General features: G+C 39.7%; 1 protein-coding gene across 2 annotated transcripts in view; it reads left to right on the top strand.

Moving 5' to 3' along the window:
- Positions 1 to 1,114: 1,114 nt before the first annotated feature.
- Positions 1,115 to 24,092, top strand: part of FERMT2 (FERM domain containing kindlin 2) — an 88,299-nt gene continuing 65,321 nt past the window's right edge. Inside the window, exons 1-2 of one of the 2 annotated variants that reach the window (XM_040641845.1) lie at positions 1,115 to 1,266; positions 1,668 to 1,833. In XM_040641845.1, the coding sequence (XP_040497779.1) occupies positions 1,677 to 1,833 (157 nt within the window). In that variant the 5' untranslated portion in view covers positions 1,115 to 1,266; positions 1,668 to 1,676. The remainder of the gene's footprint in view (positions 1,267 to 1,667; positions 1,834 to 24,092) is intronic. The other variant, XM_040641844.1, reaches the window with a different exon arrangement.

Raw genomic sequence — 24,092 nt, 5'->3', positions numbered from 1 at the left:
ACCATTTTCTATCCCTAGTCAGTCTCAACAGGTAGAGTTCTTTAGTTCTTCTACCTGCTGGCACCATTCCAGAGCGATTAAAATTCTTTCAAGGTGTGGCTGAGGGTGGGGTAGAGGATGTTTAGCCACCGAAAAGGCTTAGTAGACTGTTAGTTCTAAGTTGCATGTAAAAATAACAAAAAGACAAAGAACTGGAGCGGATGGAGAAACAGTTTCTGAGTAAAACTCATTGTACTGCGTTTTCCCCCCTCAAACAAGAGCATCGTAGGGCGTATTTAACTCGCTTCTGGTTGGAGCCTCCGAACGGGTTAAGAGCGCAAGCAAACTCTTGGGAGTCCAGTAGGAGTTGCTGGTTGTGCCGGACATTGCTTGCAAAGCAGTTTTTGTGGTTCACCTCCCTCTGGGCTTTCTCATTCTTTTGTGGGATGTTCACGGAGCTGGCCTGGGCATTTACTTTTTAAAGTTTTTACGTCCCAAACCCCTCTCTCCAGCTCCCGGAGTGTGGCACCTCTTCCCTCCCCGAGACTTCTGGACTTGCTCCAGGCGTGGGGAGGGGGCGGGGGACTTTGTTCCCCGAAAACGACCTTGCCCTGGGAATTTCCTGTGGCCGCTTCTCACGGACAAGCCCCCTACTCCCGCTGGAAGCACAGATACCCACCGCCACGCGCTCCGCCAAAGTCGGAGACCAGAGCGCCGGACGCAGCGCCCCGCCGCCCACCCGCTCCCCTCCTCAGAGGGCAGTCCGCCCTCCCCTCGCTCCCCCTCCTCAGGTCCCGCCGACGAGAGCCCGGATGTTGGATTCAATCCCTACGCCCGGTCCTTCATTTCCATAAAAGGGCAGCGGCTCGGCGGGGCTGAGATTGCTGCGCCGCGGGCGCCCCCCGCCTCCCCCGCGCAGCTCCCACCCCCGCCGCCCCGCCCCCAGCCCGGGAGCGCGCGCGGCCCCGAGCCCGCAGCGCGGCCGCGGGGGACATTGAGGGACGTGGGTGCGGCGGCCCGACCCGCTCCGGGCTGCTCGGCGGGGCGGAGGAGGAGGGAGCAGGCGCGCCCTGCCAGAGCCGGACTCCGACTGAGGGGGCGGGGAGAGAGGGGTGGAGCGCTGGGAGAGAGGCGAGGGGCCGCGACGACAGGACTCCATTAGTCGCTCCAGCCGCGAGGCAGCGCTTCGCCGGCTGAGGAGGGGGCCCCGCCGCCGCCGCCCCGCGAGCCGCCGCCCCCGCGCCTGTTGCCGCGCGAACCCCCGGCCGGGAGCGCGAGGAGCCTGCGGTGAGGGCGGCTGGGACCTGAGGGGGAGCGCGGGCGGGGAGGAGGAATGTGAAGCCCGCGGGCGGCGTCTCCCCGGGCCGGGTGCGGTCTGCAGGCCGGCAGGTGAAGCCCGCCGCGGTCCGCTAGGCGAGGGCAGCTAGGCTGGGGCCGCGCGGGGCGGACGGGCGGCGCCGTGTCCGCCGAGGGCTGCCGCGGGCGGGAGTGCTGGGCGGCCGCCGGGAAGGGCGCGGGACGCAGAATGCCGCCCGCAGTCCCGCCCTGCCGCTGCTCTCCCGAGTTCGTGCGGAAACCCTCGGGTCCTCCACCTTCTCCCGCTCCGCGGCCGACTCTGCGAATTCGGTGGGATTTGCCTTCCTTTGCGGGAGTGACGCTTACGAGAGCCATTTCCTCCGTGCTCGCAGGAAGGAGCCATGGCTCTGGACGGGATAAGGATGCCAGATGGCTGCTACGCGGATGGGACGTGGGAACTGAGTGTTCATGTGACGGACCTGAACCGCGATGTCACCCTAAGAGTGACCGGGGAGGTGCACATTGGAGGGGTGATGCTCAAATTGGTGGAAAAACTTGGTGAGTAGCATCCCAGCCGCGTCCAGTTAACGACCTCCAGACTCAGGCGGCGGCTGGGGGCGGGGGCGGGGGGGGGTCGGCTTACGGCTGGGGGAGGGGTGGGTTTTGGAAATCTTGCTTGGCATCCCGCAAATACTTTTTAAAATTGTGAGATCTTTCAGTGTTTAAGCAAAAATACTTTTTCATCTTTGTATCTTGTTTTGGGTTGTTACTGTTTGAAATTTTCTTAATGTGATTCCAGCCTTTCAGTTAATAAACTTAATTGTGTAGTTACTGGCGAGAGCGCCGTATTTCTTTACATTCAGCGACTTCAAGTGAGAAGAAATGAGAAAAGTGCGCGGTTGTGCGGAGAGGGGTAAATTACAGGGCTTGTGGTTATCAGTTACTTATCTTCAGTGTACCTGAATGTTGGCGACATCTGGTATTGAGGATGATGCAAAAAAAATTTTAAGTATAAATTGTACCGGAAAATGTGCAAGTTCTGGCTCCAGTAGGAAGGTTCTCTAGCTGTACTAGTACGTGATGGAGTGTATTAAAATGTTCCAGTCATCAACTCTAGCGAGGGGTGGGGCAGTGTTTGACTATCTGTAGTCTGTGCTTATTTAAAGCTATTTCGAGTGTTCAGTTGTATATTAAGCTCATGAAAGAATTTTGTGCTAAAAAGGCATAATTAAACTAAATCGAGATTCATAGTATTTGCTTGGGTACAAATACATACTGCATTGATTTACAACAGACTCCGTTTTAAATAATAGGGTAACCAACAATATGGACTGTAAGAAAATTCTGCAGTACATATTTTGGTTGTGATGCATTAGATAATTTTCAGCTTTAAGAATCAACTAAAATGATTTTATAGATGATTTTATCATCTATACTCAGAGGTCTGTCTTCCTGAGCTTAACATGCCTTTTTTATGTCGTGCAGTTCTGGTAAGGTGATGTGTGGCACTGCCTTTTTTTTTTTTTTTTTTGTCTTTTTGAGACACAGGAGTCATTCTTGAAGCCACTCTGGAAAAGTAGAGAAGTGTTTATTTATCAGGAAACGTATTTCTTAACCAAGGGATTGTTGTATACCTACCATATAAATCTGTGGAACTAGTGCCCCAGTGGCATTTGCAAAATAAGGCAGAATTCATTTAGGTGGATCTTTGTATGTCTACAGGATGTTTAATTATTGAAGGACCAAAAAGAAGCTCCTTACAAGGTAGATTCTTCCTTAGGGCTGTGCATTGTTTGGCTCTCACGGAGACTTGGCCCAGGAAAGCAAGCCCCCCGGGTAGTCCTTTGAAAATGAGATTTTGCTGTTATTGTTAATCCAATTAACTGTTGGTGAACATTGTTCTTATCTGATTTGACTACATCAATCACTGTTGCAAAGTATCTGTGAATCTTTTTTGTCCAGCCTTAGTGTGGGATGATTTAAGGAAGAAAATAACATAATTTTTTATTATGTTTTCAGAGGAAACAAGCATTTGCATCAGAAGTTGCTTGTATAAGATAAACGGACCTTATTAATACACTGGTTTCAATAAGAGATATTTCTTATTGTGAAAAAGGAGCTGTTGAAGGTGACTGAGACAACTTAACAGTTCTTGAAAGGCAGTCTTTATCTGATGAATAAGTAATGACTTCTATATTTATGTTGCATTGATTAGCTGCTTATTACAGAATCACAGGCATAAGTAGAAATATAGAGAATAAACTATTTGCAGACAGAACTGATGTTAATTTTAAGTGACTATAATCTGAATCTTTAATGTTGAAATATTTTTAATTTTTTATGCAGTGAAAAGAAGCCCAACAAGCTGTGTACGTGGAAACCTTGCATTTTTCTTGAACTGAACCAGTACTGATCTCTCATATTTTGACTTCCAAGTAGAAAGTACTTTTCATCATTATTCTGACTTACCTCTTCGGTGCAAGTAGAGCTAAATGATTTTTTGCTTCTGGTTTTAGAATTAGATACCTAGAATGGTAAGCTATTTTGTTACCTATTGGTAAGTGAAAAGAGGAGAAATTCAGTAGGGCAGCATTTAAAGTTTACACCTGTTTAGTCAAATTAGAAAGGAACTTTATAATTCTTGAGAGTTGCCTAAAACTGCTGTGGCATGCCTTTTGAAACATTGAGTTGTGTCACTGAAGGTGTTGAAGGGTGGGCTGGGTGGCTGTCAGCAGCTACAGCAGATCAGAGCGGCTTGCAGGATCTACATGACTAGAGGTGGAGATGGCAGAGGGTCTTGTGTCTCGGGATTGCAGAGCACGGTTGGACAATAGGCAGAACCTGGCTACTATGGCCTTGGAACAGTTATGGTACCGTGGAACAGAAGGTATCACAGCTTTCACCAACATCTTTAGACTCCTCTTGTCCTGATCAGAATCTGTATGAAAACCAAAAGCATTAAGTTTTAAGGCTTTCTTCCTATGTAATCAGTGATAACAATTATTTCCCGGGGAATTGATAGATTCTATGGTGACTCCTCCCTTTAAGATTGTGTTAAAATTTTTTATGTGGGGCTGGCTCAGTCGGAAAAGTGTATGACTCTTGATCTCAGGGTGGTCAGTTCAGAGTTCCACATTGGGTGTAGAGATTAAATAAATATTTAAAAAATAAAATGAAATTTTGTATGTATGTGCATATATGGAATTTTTTGAGAAGAGGCTTTATAGCATTCATTAGATTATCAAAGAGGTGTGTGATTTAAAAAAAAAAAAAGTTATGACACAACCCTTGGGTTTGACCCCTGAAGGTCAGCCTTAACCGTGAAGGTATAGTGGTCAGCTCAGACTTAGGCACTTTAAGCAAGCTAAAAAAGTCAATAATGCTTTCTTAGTGTGCGTCAGCAACGTTATTATATTTAGTTAGACATTTTTAAAAAAATTATGTTTATTTATTTGTCAGAGAGAGAGAGAGAGAGACCGCACAAGCAGGGGGAGTGGCAGGCAGAGGGAGAAGCAGGCTTTCCCCTGAGCAAGGAGCTTGTTGTGGAACGCGATCCCAGAATCCTGGGATCATGACCTGAGCCAAAGGCAGACACTTAACCGACTGAGCCACTCAGGCGTCGCTAGTTAGAATTTTGTAAAGAATTTATGCACTTCAGTTAAGGTCATTAAATCATGATTCTTTGATTCATGACTTTCATTCAAAGATCTGAAAGGCCTCCTTTAAATCTTAGGGTAAAATTCATATGTCATTCTGCACTAACTTTCTTTTTTTAAAGATTTTATTTATTTATCTGACAGAGATAGAGACAGCCAGTGAGAGAGGGAACACAAGCAGGGGGAGTGGGAGAGGAAGAAGCAGGCTCATAGCAGAGAAGCCTGATGTGGGGCTCGATCCCATAACGCCGGGATCACGCCCTGAGCCGAAGGCAGACTCTTAACCGCTGTGCCACCCAGGCGCCCCCTGCATCTGTGCTTTAGTTTAGGGTGGTATTAGACAAATTATCTCAAGATTGGTCCCCTCAATGTTTATACCTCATTCTAAAAATGAAAAGTTGTTATTTTCACCTTTTTATTTTTTAAAAATCCAGGTTGAAAGCTTGAAATCGAACTTGAAAAATTTATTGTAGTTTTTGTTAAAAATAATTTTCAAACCTGTATAGTGTTTTTAATTTAATTTTTTTAGTGTGTTTTTTAATTTCAAAGTAAACAGTTAATATATAAAACATCAGGGATATAGATAAAAATAAGACATCAGAATAAAATTATAAACTAATTGTATTCAAAAACAAATTTTGTAAGGAAAAGGCCCAATTTTATGGGATTCCCTTATGTTCTAGAGATCTAGAAATATTAAAACTGTTCTTCTACTTACTAGTATTCAGAACTTAGTATCAGAGATTCTAAATGCCAAAGAGATGCTTTGTTTCACTGCATTTTGGGCTTTATAAATGTCTTTTCTGAACTTTTTCTTTTCTGAACTTCTGTGTACAATTAAATATTACCTTTCTGTAGAAATTCATACTAGTTAGAGGACAAGGGATTTATTGTTACATGGAGACTCATCGGAGTCTCCAGCCAGCAGCTCTATGAGCTTGGAGGGAGGAATAGACTGATTTCTGAGTTTCTTTTCACACTGATTCTATGAGTGGGAGGAACATAGAAGTTGGGTTAGATCAAGTTAAATAATAATCCAGAGAAAAAAGTACAGATTGGGGGATTCAGGAGTAACTAAAAAGAAAGGTATGGAGTTGACCTAGAGAGTTTAAGGAATGTTTCTGAATAAGTCCTCCTTGCATTGAAGAGTGTTATGTTCTTGCTGTAAAAAATGAAATAGAGTACATTTATGTTGAAATTGTATGTTCAGATGGAGTTAGGTTGTGAAGTTGGCACACATGACAAAAAAAGTAGATTTTAGTTAAAATAACCCCTAAAAATCCCTTAAAGTGTTCGTGAATTATGTTATACATTCATTCCATCTCCCAGAAGTGCAAAATAGCTAGTTTTTCCTCCAGAAACTTTAAAAATAAATTTCTTTAGTTGAGCACCAGATGAAGAGGTTGGCTTGCATTAGGGGATTTGTTGCACAAAAATACTTTAAATACTAGGAATGAAGCTTGGCAAGATGAACACAGGGAGAAAAGCATGTGTAACTGGACAGCTCCCTTCTCCTAGTTGTGCTTGTGCTCCTTGGGGAAGGCATGTTTATTTAGTGCAATGGTGTCTATGCTAGTGAAATCCTGTTTTTTTTCCCTGAGGGCTTATGGTTGAATTCATTGAAGTATCTACATGGTGCAAATTCACAGCACTTATTTTGAAATATATTAAGATTATAAAAACATTTTTTTTAATCTTTTGGAATGGGATGGGAGAAAAATTCAGTGGTAAAACCATATATATTAAAATGTGTTGAATTTAGTTAAGTATGTACTCTCATAGCAGATTTACTCTGTTTAAAATACTATTAATGATCCATAAGAACTGGACATTGGATTTTTTCTGCTCTTAGCAAATACTAAGCTTCTTAAAAATAGGGGACAGTATGTAAATTTTACTAAAATTCTCATAGCACTAAAAAAGTACGATATATTATGGATATATTATGTGTGGTTTGCTGTCATGTTTTGTAACCTATTTTTAAAAAATCAACAAATAACTGATTGCAACTGGCATTAACTTATTTATACAGGCACTTAAAAGGATATATTTTTTTAATTCAATTTTTTTTTTTTAGATTTTTTTTTTTTTTTTTTTATTGACAGCACAAAGCTAGGGGAGTGGCAGGCAGAGGGAGGAGGAGAAGCAGGCTCCCCGCTGAGCAGGGAGCCCAATGTGGGGGTTGATCCCAGGGACTGGAGCCGAAGGCAGTTGCTTAACAGACGGAGCCACCCAGGCGTCCCTTTTATTCATTTTCTTAAAAAAAGATCTTGTTGGAGATGTCTAATAGTTATTGGAGAAAATTGAAAGAAAATGAATGTTTTTTATCTTCAGTTCTATTTTTTGAAATTTCAGTCTTATAAATTCGGTAATAAAAGTAACCATGAAGGGCGCTTGGGTGGCTCAGTTGGTTAAGCATCTGCCTTCAGCTCAGATCATGAACCCAGGGTCCTCAGATGGAGCCCCACATTGGATGGAGCCCCACATCGGGCTCCCTGCTCATGCTTTCTCTCTCCCTCTCTCAAATAAATAAAATCTTTAAAAAAAAAAAAAAAAGTAACTGTGAGCACTGTATAGTCTTCACCTAGGTCACCAGTTAGCATTTTGCCATTTGATTTCTCTGTACACACATTGTTTTTGAACAACTATCAGTAAGTTGCAGACATCATAACCCTTCTTCCCTGAATACTTAAAATATTTTACCTAAGAACAAGGACTTTCTCTTACATATTACATTACAGTTATCAAATTCAGGAAGTTAAACATTGATTCAATAGTATTGTCTAATATACATCTTTGTTCAAATTTGCCACTTGTTCAAATAACGGCCTTTGGTTTTTTTCCATCCAGGATACCATTCCACATTTAGTTGTCACTAAACTGTTCTTTACTCAGTCTCCTTTAATATACGCAATGGCTACCAAATATTGCTAATATTTTTAGATATTATTAGGTATAGCTTTCCCACAATGTTGTCTGTCTTCAGACTAGTAGATGCTAATGGATACACAGAATAATGCGAAACCGCATTCTGGCCCTGACACTTAACTGGCTTGTGTGATCTTTGGACAACTAATCTAACCTGAGTGGGTTTTGACATCCACAAAATGGAAATTAAAAACAGCTCCAACACATTTTCTGATAGGTCTTGGTGAGAATTAAAAGAGGTAATATGTGTAAAAATGCATTTATAAACTATTAGTGATATTACAAATGAGAATGGCTGTTTTCTCCGTGGCATTGAGAGTCCCTGTGTATACTGAACTGGGGGGGAAAAATGAACTGCTTTTAAAAGGAGTTAAAATGTAATCTAAACTATTTAATAGGTTCTGGCTTTGAAAGTAGAGAATTATACTCAGGAGGAGTTTAGTTTGGGACTGCTTTGTGTTCTCACCGCCTAAACAACAAGAATAGTTACATTCCACCCTTCTTCTCACTTCCAAACACACACCTACCTCTTTAATATAATAAAAACCATTTAACTGCTGTTTTCACTAGATTTCTGAAGTCGAATGGATGAATAAGTTGAAAAATTTACAACCACGAAGGGTTCAGTGGTAAATTAATTCTTGATAAGAGTGATTTTTTTTTTTTTTTTTTTTTTTTTAGTTATAACAAAGAATGACATAAAATTGTTTCTTGGGACATGAAAACATTGAGCCCATTTAAAAACTAATGAAAGTGGTTTCAGAAAAAAGTAAATGGATGCAGTATTTTTATTTAATTATTTTACTGAAATAAAAATTAATGCTAGTACCATGGTATGTTACAAAATGGTATATATGCCCAGTGTGAGTTAAATGAATACTCTAAAGGAATATTTTAAAATAATTTTTAATTGAGATATGATGTTCTATACTTGGATTTGTGGTTACAAATTCATATCCATTATAGTTTGTTTGCAACAAATTATTTGCATAATTTTTTATCAGTTTTTTTTCTTAATACCTAGCTTACTAAGATACAATTTATATATATTAATATTCATCCTTCATGGTATAATGTGCTGAGTTTTAACAAATGTATGTCATCATTGTTAAACTACCGTAATTAAGGGGTGTCTGGGTGGCTCAGTTGTTTAAGTGTCTGCCTTTGACTCAGGTCACGATCCTGTGGTTCTGAGATCCAGCCCTGCATCAGGCTCCCTGCTCAGCGGAGTCTGCTTATCCCTCTCGCCCTGCTGCTCCTCCTGCTTGTGCTCTCTCTGTCAAATAAATAAATAAAATCTTTAAAAAATAAACTACCATAATTAAGATACAGAACTTACCTAGCACTCCACGAAGTTTGCTTGTGTTCCTTTATAATCAGTCCATGCCCTTAACCCCAGCTCCTGAAAAACACTGTTTACCTTTACTAGAATGTGCTATAAATGGAACCATAGAGAATGTAGCTTTCATTCTGGTTTCTTTCACTTAGCGTAATATAGTTTAGTTAGAAAAAAAAATTTTTAGCATAATACATTTAGATTGATCTGTGTATCGTGAGTGTAAAAGTAGACTTTTGTGTTGCTGTGTAGTCATTGTATGGATGTGTACCAGGTTTGTCCATTCCCCAGTTGAAGGGCAGTTGTGGTGTTTCCAGCTTGGAGAGATTATGAATAGGGCTGCTATAAACATTTGCATGAATATATATTTTCATTTCTCTTGGGTAACTACTGAGGAGTGGGATGCCTGGATAGTATCCTAAGTATATGCTTAACTTTATAAGAAACTGTCAGTTTTTCCAAAGTGGCCACATTATTTTGCATGCCTGTCAGTATTGTATGAGAACTGAAAAAAAGAGAGTTCCAGTTGCTCTGGGCCCTTCCCCAACATTGGTATTTTCAGGTCTTTTTAAAGTATTTTTGTTTAATTTTAGTCAGTCTAATAAGTATGTAGGGATGGGCGCCTGGGTGGCACAGCGGTTAAGCGTGTGCCTTCGGCTCAGGGCGTGATCCCGGCGTTATGGGATCGAGCCCCACATCAGGCTCCTCCGCTATGAGCCTGCTTCTTCCTCTCCCACTCCCCCTGCTTGTGTTCCCTCTCTCGCTGGCTGTCTCTGTCTCTGTCAAATAAATAAATAAAAATTAAAAAAAAAATAGTATGTAGGGATATCTCGTGATTTTAATTCACATTTTCTTTTCTTTTTTTTTTTTTTTTTAAAGATTTTATTTATTTATTCGACAAGATAGAGACAGCCAGCGAGAGAGGGAACACAAGCAGGGGGAGTGGGAGAGGAAGAAGCAGGCTCATAGCGGAGGAGCCTGATGTGGGGCTCGATCCCATAACGCCGGGATCACGCCCTGAGCCGAAGGCACACGCTTAACCGCTGTGCCACCCAGGCGCCCCTTAATTCACATTTTCTTAATGACTAATGATGGGGAGCTTTTCACATATGTATATGACATTTGTATATCCTTTTAGTGAAATGTCTTCATACCTTTTACCCGTTTTTTTTTTCTTTCCTGCCCCCACCTCTTTTGCCTGTTTTTGTTTTAAATTGTGTTGTTTTCTTACTGAGTTTTGGGTATTCTTCATATATATTTTAGATAGAAGTCCTTTATTAGATACGTGTTTTGCACTACTTCCTTCCAGGCTATAGCTTGTCATTTCATTTTCTTAACATAGTATATTTCAAAGAGCAGAAGTTCTTAATTTTGATGAAGTCCATTTTACCAATTTTTTTCTTCTCTGGATTGAGCTTTTTAAGATTGTCATATGTAAGAAATCTGCTTAATCTGAGATGTCCAATGAAAACCAATTTGTTATTTATCTACTAGAAAACTTAGATTTTTAGAACTTCGGTCATAAATATTGACTATAGTGAAGCTTCTTTGAATAATCAAAAGTTTCAGGGTTTATTTTATTTTATTTAATTTTTAAAAATTTTATTCATTTATTTGAGAGAGTGACAGAGATAGGGACAGAGAGCACAAGCCTGGAGGAGAGGGAGAAGCAGGCTCCCCCTGAGCAGGGAGCCTGAGTACCCCAGGATCATGACCTGGTAAAATGTTTGAAATCTGTATCTTCTGGTATTTTCTCTCCGTTTCAGTAATTCTTCTAAGTGAATTAGGATAAATAAAAGAAGATAAACAGTAAATGATGAGGTTTACATTCAGATTTTCTTTCATGATTCATGGTTTTTTCTTGTGATGTTTTTTTTTTTCCTTCATGATTCATGTTTTTGGACTCGAATATCTACTATCTAGTTTAGTTGTATAAGGACCAGCCACCTTCAGTATTTCCTTGAACAACCTGTATACAATTTTCAGTGTTAGGAAGCTGATAACCTCCAGCTCAGGGGAGGTGAAATCTGCTTTAGAATCCGTAATGAATCTTTTCTTAAATATTTATCTTATTTTTATATTACGCTGTAACTAAAAACGATATCAGGTATTTTAAAAATTGTAATTTCAAAGCATCGGTGTAATGATGATTTAGATATCTTTTTCTTACTGGAACACTCAGGATTGTGAATAAAACACCAATAAAGTGCCAGCATTATTGATGATAGATGAAGGTGTCTGTTGGATAAGTGCCTCCCGGCTTAATATTCCTTAATGTAGTTCCTGAATTTCCTAACTTTTGAAATTAAAAATAACTTGGAAAAAAAGCAAATGATTGCTGTTACCAATTTACAGTTTCATGCAAGGTGTTGAATTCTGTTGTTGTGGTGGAGTGCTCTTGTTGGGAAGCATAGACTGGGGTGGAGGATAGCGTGTTGGTGTGACAGTCCTGACTTTACTGTAGTCTAACTGTACAGCCTTGTGCTGGGTGACCTACCTGTCTGTGCCTCTGGTTGCTCAGCTGTAAAATAGGGATAATACTGGTAACTTTATCATAGGATTATTAAAGGTTTAAGCTAGTTAATAAATATGAAGTGTTTCAGAATAGCCTTTGTAAATGTAGTGATGATGATTGTATCCAGACTATTTTAGTGGTGTGTGAGTTTTTCCCTTTTACTGAACTAGAGAAATAATGCAGTTTTATAAAAGATTGAGAAAGTATCTAATAAAGATAAGCCAAATAGTACTAACTTATTCTCTACCATATTAGGAATGTATTTGGACCTTGTGCTACCTTGCATCTCTATAGGTAATACTGTAAACAAGTTAGGACAAGAATGTATTAGAAGTAGATTTTATGCTCCAGTGTATACAAAATTATAGGTAAACTGCTGCAGTGATGGTATTTCCAATAAATTTAAATTCTGGCTTAGGCAAATGCCTTCTTTAAAAGGTAAACTTTGTTAGTGTTTAAGAACTTAGTCTAAGACATTGCTACTTGTGGTTATATGTGACCTTGGAATTTATTTAATCTCTCTTACACCTTAGTTTACTTACCTGTTTCTTGGAGTTAATGTAAGAACTAAGTAAGTTGTTAAAAGGATTAACAGAATCCCTGGTGATTAGTAGAATGCTTAGTAAGAGCTCAATAAAATGTTAACTTCAGTTATACTTCAAATACTATGTACACCTAAAATGTAAACTTGAATTTTAGATTGAAGCAATCTTTCTAATTTGTTTTCATTGTAGATTGAAGCAGCCTATCTAATTTGTTTTCATTGTATTTATGAAGTATTTAACCAGAAACCCCTTCTTATTTTCTTGCTTTTGTAAATTTTGTTGAATGGTTCTAAACTCTCTGAATACATTACCTGAAGCCAGACTGCCTGGGTTTGAACACTGGCTTCACTCCTTAGAAGCTCTGTGACCGTGTGCCAAATTACTTAACACTGCTGTGGCTTGGTTTCCTTACAAGTAAAATGGAGGTAATAATATACTTACTTTATGGGTTTGTTGTGAGGGTTAAATGAATGTATATGTGTAAAGTACTTAGAACAGTTCTTGGCACCTACGAAGTCCTAGTTGTTATAATTGTTATTTTATTGAGGATCCTGATGGACCTCTGGAATATCTCACTTCTAAGTATCTTACCTCATGGGTTTGAGGAATAAGTAAATGCCTTAAAGAACTCAGACTAGGAAAGAAACGCTTTAGAGTGAGATGGGACATTTGTGTGTAAACATTCCTGTATAAAAATAGTTCTGTACACTTACACTGTTTTTGGTAGGTTATATAGGTATATAGCAGGACACTTCTATGGGGATAGAAGAGGTACATGAACTTGACCTCATCAGGAGTTGCAGCAGCAAACATTTATGGAGGGCCAAGCATTGTATTAGGTAATGGAGCATAGTCCCTGCTTAAAACGTGAGCAGCTTTCTAGTACCAGAATGAAAACAGAAGATTGCTTTGAGTTGATGGTCTGGGTGTGAAGTGCCAAAAAAGTGGTACAGGAAGGTGATGGAGATTTAGAAGAATGAGCAATGACTGGTCTTATTTGAAGAGGGCCAGGTTGAAAAGTTAGGAAGAAAGGCATTCCAGATTGCAATTGCACTGTTTATGGTGTATTGGATAATAGCTTGGAGAAGTAGAAAATAAGATTTTAGAGAGGAAAGATAAAAGTTCAGTAAGGGAGGAGATGATATTCTTTTCGGTTATTCCTTCACTCACCCACTTAATATTTTAAATGAGAACCTACTAAATGCTAGACAGTGTACTATGAATGGGAGAGACAGGAAGTGAACAAAATTAACTCATTCCTTATTCTCGTCTTACAGTCATAGGGATAAGATCATCTTTAAATATGTAATTGCTGTAATGTGGTATTATGATAATTGAAATAGTTACGGGAGTATCTCCTGGGGAATGTGACCTGGTATATAGGGAAGGATTTTTGGAGAAAATTGCTTTTAAGCTGAGAGTTGAAGGTGGAGTGGGAATTAGCCAGTCGCAGAGGCAGAGGATGTAGCCTGAGGGCGTGGGATGGAAGAACAGCAGGTTGGGAGAAAATGAGAAGCCCCAGCAGGAGAGGTAGATCGGGTGAGCGAGCAAGGGAGGGTGGCCCTTCCAGGAACTGAACAAAGTCTAATGAAGAGCAGTCCTGGGGAACCAGTGGCTTAAGAAATAAGCTTAAGAAACAAGTGCTTAAAGTACTTTATAAACCAGGTTTAAAGATTTAGCATTACATATACTAAGTGCTGTCAGATACCAATAAAAGATTTTAAACAGGGAGAGACATGAGACTATTACAAATTTGAAGCTCATCAAGTATATCTAAGTCAGTAACAAGATAGAAGCAATAATAAGCCTCTTGGATTCCAAGAAATATTTATTTCAGTCGGCTATACTCCTGCCCTGTATTAAGATTTGTAAGTACTTTAGTACTGAGGTAAATTTAAAATGCCAAAGCCAATAAAATATTCTCCTAAATTACTTCTTTTTGAATTATAGTATAGTTAGTGCTTTTGATCACTTTTTTTTTTTAGATTTATTTTAGTGAGAGCGTGCAAGAGCGTGCGTGCGCGGGTGGGGGGCAGGCAGAGGAAGAGGGAGAGAGAATCTGAAGCAGACTCCCCCAATGATTTCAGAGCCCAACATGGGATTCAGTCTCATGACCCTGAGATGAGACCTGAGCTGAAACCAAGAGTCAGACGCTCAACCAACTGCATCACCCAGGTGCCCTGATCACCTTTAAAAGACAAATCCTGTTAGTACTTCTGTGAGTCAAATACTAACTGGTGAGTTCAACCCCGTTGTTACTCTCTTAGAATTTGTCAGATGTTGGTATTTCATGGACGCCCCCGTCCAGTCTCCTAGGAACTAAGCCATGTTGAACCAAATTAGTAGTATGCCTTCAGGAATGGATAGAAAGTTATCCACCCTCTGGAAATGAATAATTAGCATACCTTCTATTTGTGGACATTCTGTAATTCCATGCATGGTTTATGTGATCTGATAAAGCTTCTCAGCTACTTTGGATTAGTATATTTTGTAGTATCAGATAACAAATCGAAATTGATAGACATTATTTTGGGCTTGTGAATAACTTCATAAGGGGATTTGTAAGCTTAATTGATTTAAGATTTGATTACTTATTTTTTAGAGAGGGCACATGCAAGCAGGGGGAGGAGCAGAAGGCAAGGGAGGGAGAAACTCAGACTCCGCACTGAGCATGGAGCTCATCACGGGGCATGATCTCACTACCCTGAGATCATGACCTGAGCTGAAATCAAGAGTGCATGCTCAACTGACTGAGCCACCCAAGCGCCTCAGTTCTGTTTTGATGAACGAATTCCTAAATTTTCAGTCATTAGCTATATCAAAGATCTACCAATTTGTCACTTTTTATCATTTTAGGTTCCAAATGTTTTCTGTAAGCAGTCAATCCATCTGCTTTAGACAGTCATTGAAGCCTTAATGTAAAATAATAATTTTTTAAATTTAAAATTGAATGGGGTACTTTAATTGAAATTTATGGCAGTTTGAATGATATATGTAAACTTTGAAGCAGTTTACAGCATCTGCTAACAGATTTAAAGCATTTTTAAGGGTTTTTAATTTTTTTAAGAAGATTTTATTTATTTATTTGAGAGAGAGAGAACAGAGGGAGAGGAAGAGGCAGACTCCCTGCTGAGCAGAGATCCTGATGCGGGGCTCAATCCCAGGATCTTGAGATCATGACCTGAACCAAAGGCAGATGCTCAACCGACTGAGCCACCCAGGTGCCCCCAGGTTAAAAACATTTTTAAAAGAATATGACATACCAGATAGATTTTTGGAAACCATCAGTGCTTTGCACACTTTCAGTATACACATTTGAGTTATCATAGTTTAGTTAAGTAGCATCAGTCATCCAACAATAGGATTTATATTTTAGTTACCACCATACTTTATGAATAATTGTGTGAAGTGAAAACTTCTCATTTTTCAGTCTCTAGTTCATTATGTAAATAACAGGTGTGCATCATGACCAGTGACCAGTCATGTCACTTATTTCAGAGTCTGTCCATGATCTGTCAGTTGTGTATTTATTACACAGTTCATGCATAGAAAGTGTGTAAGCTGTGTTGCCTCTTTGTCTCCCGCTGATATACTGATGAGCTATTTTACAAAAATGGATCATTGAAAGAGGAAATTGGCCAACAAAGATAAATCTGCAGCAGAGAAACAAAAAGTGATAATACCGGAAGTGAAAATTGAATCCAACATAGATGGGGAGTTATAGAAGAAATAGCTCACCGTGGCTGTCGCCACTGGAGAGACTGGATATGCAGCCAGAAGGATTTAGTGAAGGCAGATTTATTGATGTGAGGAAAATGGTGTGACAAAAAGGATGAAAATGTCTCATAGAAAGTGACACCAGCAAAAAAATTGTGTTTTAAAGAAACCCTCAGAGAGATTTCATGACACTGAAAGTGCAAAGGATAAAATGGGAGTTGACCCAAACTTATAAGGAGTACAATTTGCCAAGGCATAAGCAAGCACTATTTAAACTGCTCTTGATTAATTTTTACAAAGAACTGTAACACTCCTGAGTGTTTTTAATGTTTTAAATTACAGTGCACTTAATACCGATTTTTCTGTTTTTCATTTCCCTATATGCACTTAAAACCAATAGAGTTTTAATCTTTGACAAAAACTTTTGTCATGGAATAATTATAATTTTACATATTAAGATTTTTTCACATGTTGCCTGTACATTATACGTTTATTGGTTTAATTCTATGTGGCAGATCCTGGATTCTGTCTGTGAGATACAAAATGAATAAGCTCCAAGACCCTTAGTCTAAGTTATGTTAAAATATAACAAAGTGTAATGATTATTCAGAGTGCTAAGATGTACCTAACTGCTTTGACAGGAGGGTCAGTGAAGACTTGGAGTTGGTAATATTTGAGCTGGTTCTTATGTAGGATTTTATCGCCCTCTGAGTGGGAAAGAGGAAAGTATCCAGTCAGGGAGCTCTGAAACACTGCTGAGCAGGGAGCCTGATGTGGGGGGGCTTCATCCCAGACCTGAGCAGATGCTTAAGTGACTGAGGCACCCTGGGATCCCACCAAATTTACATTTTAAAAGATAACTTAGTTTTGCAAAAATGCAGAGTAGTTCAGGCAAGAGATGTTGAGGACAGGAAGTTAAGGCAGAGTGAAAGGAGAGGAAGGGACAAACTCAGCAGCTGCTTAAGAGGTAAATTGCAAGAGAAATTGGAGAGGAAGAAACTTCAGAGATTTAAAGGTTAAGCTAATATTTCTATGTGCATGATCTTAGTGTAGTCTTTCCTTAATTTGTTGGATGGGGGGGTGGAATGAGGGACAATTTTTGAGTTATGAAATATTTGCATGCTTCAGATCGCCAGTGGGTTGTTGTTTTTCTTTGTTTTGTTTTGTTTCCATTTTATTGATTAACAAAAGAATATGTCCACTAGGTTAGTGTTGGGACTTTGTTTAAGCAGTCTGTTTCTGGTTTTCATAGTTGTGGAAAATCAGGAATATTCTTTCTAGTATACTAGATGTATGATGACTATATTATAGAAACTTTAAGTCTTAGTTGACGGTGTTGTAGTGATGTATTGTAGATGCACTGCTGAGAATTCTGTTGTTAAAGGGTAGTTCTAGAAGGGGGGAGGGTCATCCTTCTAAAATAAGATTAAGAATGATTTAGACTCTTCAAGAATCTTAAACAAGGAAGAGAGGAAATGACTTGGAAGGTATTCCAGTTATTTTTAGATGATAGAGTATTCATTTTATAATAATACAAGTCTAAAATATGAAAAGGAAAGTTGTTAGATTATTTTTGTAGGGGCACCTGGGTGACTCAGTTAAGTGCCCAACTCTTCAGCTCAGGTCATGATCCTGGGTTGTGAGATTGAGCCCCAAGTTGGGCTCCACGCTGGGTGTGGAGCCCACTTAAGATTCTCTCTCTCCTCCTCTGCTTGCCCGCATTCCTCCCACCCCTGCCACTGCTCGTGCACTCTCTCTCAAAAGAAAAAAAAAAAAAGAAAATTATTTTTCTATATTGTTTATTTGCAGTTTGTTGTGTTTTTCACTTGTTTTAAACTCATTTTAATTTTGCTTATTAGTATATGCATTCTTGAAATACTTAAATAGCTGCTAACAGTAACCATTTTGAGTTTTACGGCGTACTTCAAAGATAATTGCTGGTTTGGTTCCAGACCACTGCAGTAAAACAAATACTGCAAAAAGCAAGTCAAATGAATTTTTTTTGTTTCCTAGTGCATATAAAAGTTAATGTTTACACTACACTGTAGTCAAGTGTGCAGTAATAGCATTATGTCTAAAACAATATACATACCTTAATTTAAAAATACCTTTATTGCTAAAAATGCTAACCACCATCTGATCTTTCAGTAAGTCATGATCTTTTTTGCTGGTGGGGGGTCTTGCCTTAATGTTGATGGCTACTGACTTATCAGGGTAATGAGTGCTGAAGGTTGGAGTGGATGTGGCCACATTTATTTTTTTAAAGAAATTATTTAATAAAATAAGGCAACAATGAGGTTTATCTCAGTAATTGACCCTTCCTTTCATGAATGATTTCTCTGTAGCATGTAATGCTGTTTGATAGCATTTTATTCACAGTAGAACTTCTTTCAAAGTTGAAGTCTGTTCTCTCAGATCCTCCTGCTGTTTCATCAACTCAGCTTATGTTATGTCCTAAATACTTTGTTGTCATTTCGTCTTCACAGCATCTTCAGGAGTAAATTTCACCTCAAAAAACCGCTGTCTTTGCTCATGCATAAGAAACAGCTCCTCATCCATTCAGGTTTGTCTTGAGGCTGCAGCAACTCAGTCCCATCTTCAGGCTCCACTTCTAATTCTCGTTCTCTTGCTGTTTCTACCACATCTGTAGTTACTTCCTCCAATGAAGTCTTGAACCTCTCAAAGTCATCTCTGAGGGTTGGAATTCACTGATTCCAAACTCTTGTTTATGTGTGTATATATATATATATATATATATATTTTTTTTTTTTAAGATTTTATTTATTTATTTGACAGAGATAGAGACAGCCAGTGAGAGAGGGAACACAAGCAGGGGGAGCCTGATGTGGGGCTCGATCCCATAATGCCGGGATTACACCCTGAGCCGAAGGCAGATGCTTAACGACTGTGCCACCCAGGCGCCCCTGTTTATATTTTGACCTCTTCCCATGAATCAGGAATGTTCTTAATGGCATCCAGAATGGTGAATCCTCTCCAGAAGATTTTCAGTTTACCTTGCCCAGATCCATCAGCGGAATCACTATCTGTGGCAGCATTAGCCTTATGAAATGTATTTGTTAAATAATCAGGCTTGAGAGATGAATAATTAGGAGGTGACTCTTAATTCATGGGCCGCAGAATGGATGTTGTGTTAGCAGGCGTGAAAACAACATTAATCTCGTTGTACTTCTCTGTCAGAGCTCTTGGGTAACCAGGTACATTCTCAGTGAGCAGTAATACTTTGAAAGGAATCTTTCTTTCTGAGCAGTAGGTCTCAACAGTGGGCTTAAAATATTCATTAAACCATATTGTAACTAGATGTACTATCATCCAGGGTTTGTTGTTCCATTTATAGAGTACAGGCAGAGTAGAGTTAGGGTAATTCTTAAGGGCCTTAGGGATTTTTGGAGTAGTCTGTGAGCATTGGCTTCCACTGAAAGTTACCAGCTGCATTAGCCCCTAACAAGAAAGTCAGCCTGTCCTTTGAAGCTTCGAAGCCAGACATTGACTTCTCTCTAGCTGTGGAAGTTTTAGAAGGCATCTTCTAATATAAGGCTGTTTTGTCTACGTTGAAAATTTGTTTACTGTAGCCACCTTCATTAATGATCTTGGTTGAATCTTCTTGGTAATTTGCTGCAGCTTCTACACCAGCACCTGCTGCTTTACTCTGTACTTTCATGTTATGGAGACGGCTTCTTTCCTTAAACCTCTTGAACCAGCCTCTGCTAGCCTCACACTCTTCTGCAGCTTCCTCACCTCTCTCAGCCTTCTTAGAATAGAAAATTTAGGGCCTTGCTCTGAATTAGGCTTTGGCTTATGGGAATGCTGCGGTTGGTTTGGTCTTCTATCAGGACCACTAAAACTTTCTTCATATCAGCAACAAAATTGTTTCGCTTTCTCATCATTCATTCCTGTGTTCACTGGAGTAGCACTTTTCTTTGAGGGACTTTTCCTCTGCATTACAAGTTGGCTGTATGTGCAAGAGGCCTAGCTTTCAGCCTATCTCAGCTTTCGATACTAGGCTTTTGATTTAAAGTGGGAGATGTGCAACTCTTCCTTTCACTTGAACATTTAGAGGCCATCATAGGGTTGTTAATTGGCCTGATTTCAGTATTGTTTTGTCTCAGGGAATAGGGAGGCCTGAGGAGAGGGAAGGAGATGGAGGAATGGCCAGCCACTAGAGCAGTCAGAACACACACCAGCCACATTTATCGACTAAGTTTGCTGTCATATGGGTATGGTTTGTGGTATCTCTATATAACGATACAATAGTAATAGCAGAGGTCACTGATCACATAACAAATATAATGAGAAAGTTTAAAATATTGCAAAATTTACCAAAATGTGACACAGAGACACAAAGTGAGCAAATGCTGTTGGAAAAATGACTCAGACTTGCTTGACACAGGGTTACCATAAACCTTCAGTCTGTAAAAAATGCAATTGTCTCCAAAAAGCAGTAAAGGGAAGCACAATAAAATGAGATATGCCTATAGAAGATTAGCTTCTTGGTGATAAATTGGTAAATGTGTGGTAGGGGGTGGGGTCCATTTTATATCAATAAATTGATATTCCAGTATCTGGATAGTATTGAAACAAAGAAGTGGAATGGTTTGAAAGACTATTTCAACATAGCTCTTGGAGACCCAAATAAAATAGTCTCTCTGTTGACAAGGTCTCTCTGTGCTTGCCCGGCAGTGTTTATTTTGGGCAGAGCTGGATGAACATATATTTAGTCTGTGAATCCATTTTTTCATGCTGACCACCTGTTCAGTTGACGGATATCTGTGAGAACTGAATTCTGATCTCAGCCCTGCCCCTGAGGAACTGTGGGGGCTCAAGCACGTCACGAGCCCCACTGGACCTGGTTTCCTTATCTATAGGAAGAATTTCGATTGGGTTGATTTCTAAGGACATTTTCAGATCCCAGTTCACACAAGCTTTATAGCATCCCTGTGATACTGGGGGGGTGTGGGGGGGAAGGCACAGACTAAGCAAGTTGCAGTAAGATCTGGTAAGGTCAGACTTTTAATGGAAGGTTTGTTGAAACTCTCACCAGAATATTACTGTCTGCTGCAGCCCTTTGCCTTTGAGATTTCTTGAAATTGGGGCACCTGGCTGGCTTAGTAGATGGAGCTTGCACCTCTTGATCTCAGGGTTGTGAGTTCAGGCCTCGAGTTGAAGCCTACTTTAAAAACAACAACAACAAAGATTTCTTGAAATCTGCATAATAGTGCTCTTACCGGTGTAGGTCACTTAGCTCTGAGGTAGGAAAGGCAGGTGCTAAGGAAGGGAAGGGAGGAAATAACAGTCCTCATGGGAAGTGTATCTCACTTCTCATTGCTCCCTCTGGCAAGAGCTGGTGTTTCCACTTTATGGGGTTTTTTAAATTTGTTAAAAATATTTTATTTATTTGAGAGAGAGAGAGCATGAGAGAGAGAGTGCAAGCTCATGTGCAGGGGGGAGGGGTAGAGGGAGAAGCAGGGAGCCCAGTGTGGGACTCATTCCCAGGACCCTGGGATCATGACCTGAGCTAAAGGCAGATGCTTCACCGAGTGAGCCACCCAGGTGCCCCAGATTTTAGTGCTTTTGTTGTTGTCCATTTAATTCTCAAGCTAGGAGCTTTCTAGCTTTCCTCTTCACCTTCAGCTGTCTTCTGTGATCTGTAGTGAATATCATTAAGACCTGTAATTATTAGACATGTTCCTCATATTTGGCTCCTTCTCTTCAGCTTCTGCCTTAGGTCAGGTCCTGCTACCAGAATATTGCAGTAAATTTCTTGCTGCCAGGCTCTTCCTTTTCCTGAGTTATTCTTTGTAATCCCATCATAATTATCTTCATTAAAAAATCGGATTTAGAGACTCCATTGTCTATGGGATAGTTCCTCTTAGCACATGTTGAAAGTCCCACATCTCTTAAGACCCAGGTAAAATACCACCTCTTCTTCAGAGCCTAATTCTACTCTTACATTAATGTCGGTTGCTTCTGTGCCATTTTTTTTTTTAACCTTTTAGCTCATTTTACCTGTCTGTGTTCCTTACTTGAGCTGTGAGTGTCTCTCGAATGGGAGTTCTTACTAATTTTATATTCCCATGGCCTAGCTTAGTGTGGCAAATAGTCGGTATTTGGAAAATGTCTATTAATTCATTTATTGATTATGCACCTGAAGAATAGTAGTCTTCATCCATTTTACTTCCTCTTTCCCTTTTTGAAGGTCTGAGTAACTAAAGAGACCAAAATAAGAAGGTACTTCTAAAATCAAGGGAGGGGGGTTTAAGCATCCTCACCTCTGAAATTAAAAGTTTGGGAGGAAGGAAACCTAAAGGGGTGAGAGTAAGAAGTTCTTCAGGACAAGAGAAATGTGATTAAATAGTGAAATTAATATCTGATGTCCTTAAATTTCAATAAATGTTAGAGATAACATCAATAAGACATAATTTTCAAACTTATTTAAGCATTAATTTTACTTGTAGAGCCTGTCTTTATTTACATGGCAGTGACATCTCATTAGAAACCTTAGAAGAGTTGTGTGTTTGTTTCAGTGGTTGGAGAGGAAAGCAGAAAGTAAAGCTCTTCTACTGTCAGTAGCTTAGTAAATGTAAGAAACCGTGGCTTAAGACAGCAAATTACAGCTGGGAAAGAGGAAGGAGGCAGGTTAATTCCTGGAGTTGTGGAAAGAGGACCAGTGCTGTAAGTTAGACGGAAGCCGTTGTCTCCCCAACAACTTACCAGCAGTGTTCTCTTTCTTTCCTCTCTAACCTGGACTCCACAGGTGCCACTGCTGGCAGTTTTCCTTGTATCTCGAGTTGAAGCATTGACCATATTTTTCGCAAAAAACCTTGTGATAATATGTTTAGTATGGTATGATATTGTTAGTAATATGCTTTGGGTTATTTTAGATTTGGGCAACAATCTGATTTGGAACTTACCTATTAATACTATTTCTTTGTGGCAAAGCTGAATTCTAAGACCTAAAAATGAATTTTTGGAATATAATCATTTCACTTAATAGCGTCTGTCTTGGACAAAGTAATTCATCCTTTTTAGAGGATATGAGCGAGAAGAGGAAGTCAGTTCAGTTTGATTTCCCCACCTGTAGGGAAATCTCTGTTGTGCTGGTTAGTATAGAAGCATGTTTTAATTCTGAAGTTGAAGACAAAATGGATTTTTTAAACATACAGCTAAATTAATCTTACACATTATTTTTCTTGATGGCTTAAGGATAATTTCCTTGTTGGGGATAATATTTTCTTGGGGTAGTAATGAAGGATCTTTAAATTTTTCAATATGACGATTTATTCATTTATCAGGTATCATGTGCAGGCACTGTGCTAGGTGCTAGCAATATAATGGGGATTGAAACAGACCTTGTTTTTGTTTTAGAGAGTATAGTCCAATAGAAAGAAAGATACTTACCCCACCCACGAACGACAATGAGTGCAGATTTTGATCATCAATATCGCAGTGTACTGAAATAGAGAATGATGAAGGGACGTAGGACTTTGGAAGGTTTATCTTAGGGTGGTTAAAAAGGCTTCTCTGGGAACATGAAATTTAAACTAAAATTTGAGGAAGATGAGAGGGAATTTGACATTCAGAGTGGAATAGCATGTGCAAAGCCACTAAGGGAGGAGAGAGCTTACTTATTAGTTCCTGGAATAAAGAGAAGGCAAGTATGGTTGAAGCAGAGGAAGAGTAGCAGAAGATAAATTCAGAGAAGTAGATGGGCCATACTGTGTGGGCTTCGTAGACTACAATAAGGCATTTGGATTTTATTTTGAGTGCATTTGGAAGCTATTAAGGTATTTCCACCAGGGGAATGACTTGAGTGTTGAGTACATCACCTTGGATGTGGTGTCGAAAGTGCTGAATGGAATCAGTAGGAGGCTGTTCCGATAATCAGTGGAAGAGGTGCTAGTGACCTGAACGATATGGGTTCCTGCCAGCGGAAATTGGAGATTTTTGGAAGTTAAACTGAATGGATTGCTGATAAATGTGGGGAACGGTGGGAAAAGAAGTATCCATTACTTCTAGGTTCTGGTTTGAGCCAACTGGGTTGATGGTTAGTGCTATTCAGTAATAGTAGAGATAGGAGAAACTTGGCTTAAGTTTTGGATATA

This window comes from Ursus maritimus, unplaced genomic scaffold, assembly GCF_017311325.1.
Source record: "Ursus maritimus isolate PB19 unplaced genomic scaffold, ASM1731132v1 scaffold_25, whole genome shotgun sequence".
Taxonomy (NCBI): domain Eukaryota; kingdom Metazoa; phylum Chordata; class Mammalia; order Carnivora; family Ursidae; genus Ursus; species Ursus maritimus.
Note: the sequence above shows the minus strand (reverse complement) of the source record. Positions and strands in the feature narration are given on the sequence as shown.